Below are 8,420 nucleotides of genomic sequence, written 5' to 3'. Positions count from 1 at the left end.
ATTGTTCCTCCCTTTTGTATTATTCAGATTGTTTGATCAATGAAATATTTCTTCTTTTGATAAAAAAAAAACAAAAAAGATTATTTAATTAAAAAAATGAATGATCCTGTATAGGCAATGCAGGATACGAGGTACAAATATACGATATAGATCGTGCATCGCCTACCCTACTTATTTTTTTTTCTTTTTATAATTATCTCAAAATAAAATAAAGAGATAAACTATCTTCGAAAATGAAAAATGTAAGAAATAGAAAAACTTTAAATTAGAAAAAAAGTGTTAAGATTTTTTTTGTCAAAAAAATAAAATAAGAAAGTTTCAAACATTACAATAAATAATTAAATTTAATCCAAAGCCAAATAAATTATAACAAAAGTTTTATAGCAAAAGGAAAAATACTAAACGTCGCCGTTTAAAGAGTCTGCCGACCTTCACTTGTCGTATATGATTTTTGACTAAAGGAAATATTTATTTATAATTTATACAATACAAACCAATTAGTCTAGCCTCTCTCATCCTGTTAGGACCCAAAACAAAAGCATTAGAGAATACATAATAAAAAAAGAAAAGAGGAGGAACCACAGACACTAGAAAATCTCTCTCGCACAAAACCGAACCCTAACCCAAACCATTCTTCTCTCTCGCTTTCTTTCTTTATTTTTCTTTTTCCGGAAATCGCATTTGGATGTTCTAATTCAACCACCAGCGTTGTAGATCTGATAAGGGCAAAAGGTGCGTTTACTTTTCTTGTAATTTTCTTCTTTTCCATTTTGGGTTTTTTTTTTGTGCGTGTTCTACCTTTGGAGAATTTGGGGTTAATTGAATCTAATTGAGCTATCGGTTTGATGTTGTTGGATCTGATATTGTTCCGATTGTTTTCCTTTTCATCCTATTTACTCGAATATGCTCATTTTTGTGTATAAATTTGTCCCGTACACAGATGTTATTGTCAGTTCAATGGGATTTCTCTTCGTGTTTTTGGGCTTCTCGGCTTTTTTTTTTTTTTATGTATGCATAAATAAATATACGAATATGATGCCTATATTGTTTTTCTTATTTCTATCGGACTGATACAAATTACCGAGTATTACATGATTGGTTGGTCTTTGTTACGTTAAAGGAACTTGGGTTGCTTGTTTATAATTGGTAGGAATTTTCTGGGTTTTGATATCTATTGTGATTACTACAGTGGCTTGAATAGAAATTGATATTCATAATATCTTTCTTGATTAATATGTACGAGATTTGAAGTTCTGCTAAATAGTGGAAATATGAATGGGTGTTTTTAGTATTAGGAAAAAGATTTATCAGGGAAACTAAGGTTTTTATTTTTCGGGTTCAGGTTTGAAGGTTGTACATATGGAGACATTGTTAACTTGGAACACTGGCTAGGTTTGTAATTATTTTTAATCTTGTGATGGATTTCGTAATGCTAAGTGAGAAGCGGACAAAGCCAGAATGCTTTTCTGTGTAAATGTTTTTGTAATAATTATTAATTTGCTATGGGATTTGGATTGCTTTATTTGTTTATTTAATTTTTGTATTCCTTTATTTTTCTTAAATGGTTTGTTCTCCTGTCATGTTATTTGAAACGTCATTCAGTTGATGATGCTGTTGTGATTTTTCTCCAGATTTAGTGCTTTTGAAAGTTTGTCAGAGATATTTGATGGATGATGATAATACAGGTAGATAAAATGTCTGCTCCTTCTTCAAGGGAGCGTGCTCAGCAGCTGTATGATAAGGTATTTGCTTTCTATAAATTACAAGTGAGATTGATGTTGAGTTTTTTCTTGATTGCTTGTTCTTGATTTATATGTTAAAGCTATTGTAATTTGGGCAAAGTTAGTATTATATTCTTTGTTTGACAGAATTTCTCTTACCTTTACATTACTATTTAGTGATGCCAGGAATCATTTTTATACTCACAAGTGATTTTTCTTACAGATAAATGAGTTGGAGAATAAGCGTCGGAGGTCAGCCCAGGCTCGAATTCCATCAGACCCAAATGCATGGCAGCAGATACGGGAGAATTATGAGGCAATAATTCTTGAAGACCATGCTTTTTCTGAGCAGCACAATATTGAATACGCCTTGTGGCAGTTGCATTACAAGAGAATTGAGGAGCTAAGAGCACATTTCAATGCTGCTCTTTCTTCTTCTGGTTCAAACTCTTCTCAAAATGTGAAGGGCCCCGCGCGACCTGATCGATTGACAAAAATAAGGCTGCAGTTTAAGACTTTTCTTTCGGAAGCCAGTGGTTTTTACCATGATTTAATTGTGAAAATCAGAGCAAAGTATGGGCTTTCCCTGGGTTATTTCTCTGAGGATTCAGATAACCAAAGCTTTACGGAGAAAGATGGGAAAAAATCTGCTGAAGTAAAGAAAGGTTTGATATCCTGTCATCGTAGTTTGATATACTTGGGTGACCTTGCACGTTACAAAGGATTGTATGGAGAAGGTGACTCAAAGACTCGAGAGTTCACCGCAGCTTCGAGTTACTATATGCAAGCTGCTTCTCTTTTGCCATCTAGTGGGAATCCACATCATCAGGTTCTTACTTTTGTTTTTACTTTTTTTATCTCTGAAGTTGGATGGCTTATTGTGATTTATATTTATGCCTGACTAAACCTCTTATTACTCCAGCTTGCTATTTTGGCTTCTTATTCGGGTGATGAATTGGTGGCTGTTTATCGGTATTTTCGTAGTCTGGCAGTGGATAGTCCCTTCTCAACTGCGAGAGAAAACTTAATTGTTGCATTTGAAAAGGTATAAAATGCTATTTTCCATATCATCACGTCAACTGCAATCATAGTACTTAACAATTGGAAATGTTGGTATAATCATTTAGCTTGTTGGTTTTGAGAATCAGCTGCTTACTGCTTTATATCAGGCTATGTTGTTTGGTCAAGTGTAATTAGCAATTGTTCATGGTGCTATCATTAATCTTAAATATATTTATTTCCTGTTTTTTTTATAGAGAAACAGCCAGTCATTGGTTTAGCCAAGGAAATGTATATTTAGTAGCTTCAAATGCATGGTCAAAATATTAAATTCAATTCTAGGTTTATTTGAGCATATACCAGTTATACTTTTAAGGAAAAAAATTTCCAGTCTCGTAGAATTTGCAAGTATTTATGAATTACAGACGTTGGTTTTTCATTTTACAAATTGGATGATATGGTAATTCTATTCGAAATAAGTTGATTTGCATCTTCTCAATGTAGACATTTATAATGAACTAGGCCTCTATTTATTCAGCGTTCATTTGAATAATTTGCTGAATGCTTATACCTTTTGATATCTTACAATCAAGTTCTTCACTTTTTGTTGCATAATGTTTGTCTTTGTGAGATTGACATGCTTTTTTTTTTTTCCAGAACCGTCATAGTTATTCTCAACTCTCTGGGGATGCTGTTGCACGAGGGGGCAAGGATTCCCCTGCAAAATTGTCTGGCAAAGCTAGAGGGAAAGGGGAGGGAAAGCATGTATCCAAAGATACAAATGCTGAAACTAAACTTGTCAAGGAAGGAGTATCTAGTAGTCAAGAGAGCTATAAATCATTTTGTGTCCGGTTTGTACGTCTAAATGGCATTCTTTTTACTCGCACAAGGTAATTTCCTGTGAACTTAGAGTTATACTTTGGTTTTCATTGTTAAAACTTTTAACCTGATACTCAGTGAAAAATTCTGGTTCTGTTGCTTGTAAAACTATTTGGTTCTGTTGCTTGTAAAACTATTTGGTTCTGTTGCTTGTAAAACTATCTTATTGTTTTGATCCTTTGTTTTTTTTCTCCCCTTTAGCTTGGAAACTTTTGCTGAAGTGCTCTCTTTGGTGAGCGGTGGCTTGCGTAAGTTTCTGTCATCTGGACCAGAAGAGGAGCTTATTTTTGGCGCTGATGCTGTTGAGAGTGGACTTATTGTGGTTAGGCTTGTGGCCATTCTTATATTCACAGTTCACAATGTGAATAGAGAATCTGAGGGCCAGACATATGCAGAAATTCTACAACGGAATCTACTCTTAAAGAATGCATGCATTGCTGTTTTTGAGTTGATGAGCCACATAATGGAAAGATGTGTGCAGCTGCACGATCCTTCTTCAAGTTTCCTCTTACCTGGCATTCTAGTTTTTGCTGAATGGTTAGCTTGCTGTCCAGATGTTGCAGCTGGTAATGACGTGGACGAGAAACATGGTGCTGTTAGATCAAAATTTTGGAACCTCTTTATTTCATTTTTGAATAAGCTCATGTCATCTGGTTCAGTTTCCATAGATGATGACGAAGATGAGACTTGCTTTAATAACATGAGTAAGTATGAAGAGGGAAATACAGAAAACCGGTTGGCTTTGTGGGAGGACTTTGAGTTGAGAGGTTATGTGCCACTTATTCCTGCTCAAACCCTTTTAGATTTTTCCAGAAAACATTCGTTTGGAAGTGATGGTCAGAAGGAAAAAAAGGCCCGTGTGAAAAGGACCTTTGCAGCAGGCAAGGCTCTTGCTGGCATTGTCAGGGTTGATAAAAAAGCGATCAGTTTCGATTCAAGGATAAAGAAGTTTGTTATTGGTGCTGATCCTGAAATGTTGGATAACATGGCACATGCATTTTCAGGCATTCCGAATAAAGATAATCCAGGACAAGAAAATCAAGCTGCTGACAAAGCAACAAATATGGCAATTGCACAGACAAATCGGCAGCTTCTTATAGAAGGAGATGAGGAGGATGAAGTGATTGTCTTCAAGCCAATAGTGGCTGAGAAGCGATCTGAAGCTGTTGATTCTAATTGGGCAGCAACCTATGAGGGTCTGAAGCCTAGTCAGAATGCTTCTGCAGGTGATATGGCCTTCAGTGGCAGCTCCATTTCAGCTCCTCCTGTTCCCCAGCATTTTCAACCAGTTCAACCTTATGTATCAAAATGGATGATGGGAGAAGAAGCCTTTCTTGCTAACAGCTTAAATGGTTTGAGGTTCACGGGGAATGGGCATTTAGTAAAATCTGAAATTCAAGAAAATCATCCTCCTATGCCTTCAGTTCCAGTTCAACAGTCTTTCAATGTTTCTAATGGTGGTGCTTTTTACAATCACACAAAAGCAGCTCCAGATACTTTCGTCCCATCCATGCATGATGTCATTGCATCTTCTGGAGCAATCGCAAATAGTTTTGCTGTAAAGACATCTGCTACATCCACTGGTTCACGAAAAAATCCTGTAAGTCGTCCGAGCAGACACCTTGGCCCCCCTCCCGGTTTTAGCCGTGTTCTTCCTAAACAAGTAAATGAATCTGTTTCTGGTTCTGATCTGGCAAGTGAAAGCCCCATGCTGGATGATTATAGTTGGTTGGATGGATATCAGGTGCCCTTGTCCACAAAAAGTTCTGGCCTCAATAATTCAATTAATTATCCATCACATTCAAACCCACATTCTGTCTCTATTGGCAATGGCTTGCCTGGAACTATGAACTTCCCATTCCCTGGGAAGCAGGTTCCAACCATGCCATTCCAATCAGATAAGCAAAATGGGTGGCAAGATTACTCAATGCTTGACAGTCTTAAATTACAACATGAACAGCAGCTGCAGTTACAGCAACAGCAAGCCACTAATGGGAATCAGCACTTCAATCCACCGCCCGAGCAATATCAAGGACAGTCTGGCTGGACTGGTCGTTACTTTGTGTGATGTCAATACAGGAGTATAAATGGTGAGATCTTGTTTTTTCTGTAGTATTCTGATGTCTGTTGATCTTATCAGTTACATTGTGCAATTGCCCTGACCAATCCTGTGATTATTGTCAGGGTCCTGAGAATTGTTCTGGTAATTACTGCATCCTTTTGCTGCCAATTTTAAACTCCAAATTTGAAGCCTTATCAGTGTTGAAGTTGATGGAGCCTTGGTGGCCTTGGCTTCTTGCAGGAAGTTGCTAGTACACAGGTTAATCTTGCTTTTGCCAATTTTTGCCCCTTCTTAAATACTCGTATATTTCAACATGTTATGGTTATGTTTGTTTTGCATGCTGCCTAGTTGGTGGAAATAATATGTTACAAGTTTATTGCTCAACGGAAACCTTCAAGTATAGAAATTATCCTCTAAGAATACATTATTTTATCGGCATCTTTTGTTGCCTCAGTACAACTGTATCAATAAGTGTTTCTGTTTAAAATTGTGATGTACCGGTTATACTTCAAAAAATGATTGAAATACGTGGGTATTTTCCCGGGTAACATTACCTTAATTCTTGTTCTCTTCAATTTAATTTAACTCTTGTAATTATATTTTCTGGTTGCATATCTGAAGTGCTTCTGATGTCTATGTTCATATTAGAAACAATATTTCTAGGCCCATCAGCATACACGACCTCCTGCTTTAGTTTTCTATTGCTTGCATATTTTATCATTTGATTGATCTTATAGTCGTATCTGATATTTTCTTTAGTGGGGTTTAGTATTAACTAACTCAATACAAGGTGGGTGAGAATCGACAGCTATTGAGTATTGATTTGAGATTTTGCTACAGCCTGTCTAATAATAAAATCTTTTAACGTGGATTGCATTCAAATAATAATTGTATTTGGTTTTTACGCTAATATAGTCACACTGTCTTCTGCGTTGATGTTTTTGCGTACAGATTTCGTTGAGCTTTCCTGCTCTCGGAGGGATGAGAAATACAGAGATCTGAATCATGATGCGAAGCTCCTAATATATGCATTATCTGGTTATCTGGGGTGAATTAAACGTGTTTAATAGTAACATCATCCGTTGGTTTTGGGGCTGTTGTCTTGTGCAATTTGGTGGAATAAAAATGGCATACTCACCATTCCCATTAAACTCTTGAATCAGTGTTACCTCAGGTGGCAGCTGATAATGGTTAGGCTAACCTGAGGTTTGTGGCAGAAAGCTTTGGGGAAGCTGAGTTGGACTTGGTTAATGGAAATGGTACTTGGTGTTTAGAAATGGGATAAATAGCAGATTGTGATAATGACACTGAAAAATGGTATATTTGGTGTTAGAGTATATTCGTGTCGTGGTATATATATATGGTCGTTGTGGTCTCCCAGTTTAAGACTTGTTGTCTTTGTTTTTAAGCTAAATAATTAGTGACGGTTAATCAAGTCGAGTTTCAATCGAACTTGTGAAATAGCGTGTTAAAACATTGCACTAAATTTGTTTTTTTTTTCTTTTTCTGTTTTTGACTTCAAAATTGATTGGAGATCACAAACGAGTTTTATCATTTTCAAAATATACACTTGTGGTGCATATTATTTTCTAAATATGAAATTGTTATGCTCACTTAAAAATAACTGATTAGTCAGTGCCTTCAAAACTAAATTTAAATGTAAATCTTAATCTTTATCTCATCAAGCTTTTTTAAAATAAGTCAAGATGCAGCTCCAGAACTAATGACCTTTGAAAATTTATCAATTATTATATTTATGTACTAATTCAAATATTTTGATGGTAAAAGTATGATTATTTTGGCTGTGTCAGTAATCTAAAAAGAATTAAAAAAATATATAAAAACAAATTATAAAATCTATTCAAAGTCGAAATCTCAAGAAACAATAAATAAATAATAATTAAAAGTTTTTCTTTAGATTTGTTCAACTACTACAGATGGGGAAGAGAAATCAAGAGGAAGATCATGACAAAGAGTGGTAACTTTGAGGGGTAAAAGGGCGACAGTCCTAGGCTTGAATTGGCAACAATTCTCAGCCTACAAGACTGAGGGTTATGTATTAGGAGAGTGGTTCTGGGCTACAATGACGTGGAGGAGTTTTGGTCTTGGAGAGTCGGCAAATCTGAGTTGCAAGGATGGGGGATTCTGAGCTTGGAGGGGTGGCGAATCTAGGCTACGAAAGGGTGACAACTCGTCGATTATGGGTTGCAAGGGTAGTGGTTCTGGATGGTGGGTTTTGAGCTGCAAAGAGCAACATATCTGGGTTGTGAGTGGTGATGAATTTTGAAATCGATCCTCACTCCCTCTTTCATGATCCTCATGGATCTTGATGCAAATACCTGGATTAAATTTGGAATTGGTTCAACATAGATAGTTTGGAAAATACCACTTTGGTCCTTTATTTTGACTGAATATGTAATAGGATTTTGTACTCGTACAATTCAGATCAAAACAAAACTTTGAGCCAAAATGTGGTCAAATTATTTTACTAAAATACCCATATTTTTAAAATTAATTAATTTAGTAAATTAAAAATTAATATAATATTTTTTTTTAAATCATATTTTAATTAATTTAAACGTTAAAATAATTATAATAAATAACAAAAATCAAAATGAACAGTAGACACTAATCTTAAAACCTAAATTTAAACCATAAACTTAAAAACATGAACAAAATTCATCCCAACTTAAATTTAAAATTCTCTCTCTTGACCCATATTTATTCACAGCCCAGATTTCTTTAAACAAAAAAAGAAC

At 35.4% G+C, this 8,420-nt stretch overlaps 1 protein-coding gene across 4 annotated transcripts; it reads left to right on the top strand.

Moving 5' to 3' along the window:
* The first annotated feature begins 512 nt into the window (after window positions 1-512).
* On the top strand, window positions 513-7,224 carry LOC133788700 (nonsense-mediated mRNA decay factor SMG7). 4 transcript variants are annotated; one of them, XM_062226272.1, is made up of 9 exons: window positions 513-732; window positions 1,343-1,392; window positions 1,686-1,742; window positions 1,945-2,550; window positions 2,644-2,766; window positions 3,378-3,610; window positions 3,801-5,689; window positions 5,784-5,919; window positions 6,613-7,224. In XM_062226272.1, exons 3-7 carry the CDS (start codon window positions 1,695-1,697, stop codon window positions 5,665-5,667), a joined length of 2,877 nt encoding a protein of 958 aa, XP_062082256.1. In that variant the 5' UTR covers window positions 513-732; window positions 1,343-1,392; window positions 1,686-1,694; the 3' UTR covers window positions 5,668-5,689; window positions 5,784-5,919; window positions 6,613-7,224. The 4 variants fall into 4 exon arrangements, with proteins under 4 accessions (XP_062082256.1, XP_062082254.1, XP_062082257.1 ...); XM_062226270.1 differs by having other exon boundaries at window positions 1,632-1,742; XM_062226273.1 differs by lacking the exon at window positions 1,343-1,392.
* The last annotated feature ends 1,196 nt before the right edge of the window (window positions 7,225-8,420 follow it).

The sequence above is a fragment of the Humulus lupulus genome, chromosome 7 (genome assembly GCF_963169125.1).
Source record: "Humulus lupulus chromosome 7, drHumLupu1.1, whole genome shotgun sequence".
Lineage (NCBI taxonomy): Eukaryota > Viridiplantae > Streptophyta > Magnoliopsida > Rosales > Cannabaceae > Humulus > Humulus lupulus.
This window is presented reverse-complemented; position numbering and strand designations above follow the sequence as displayed.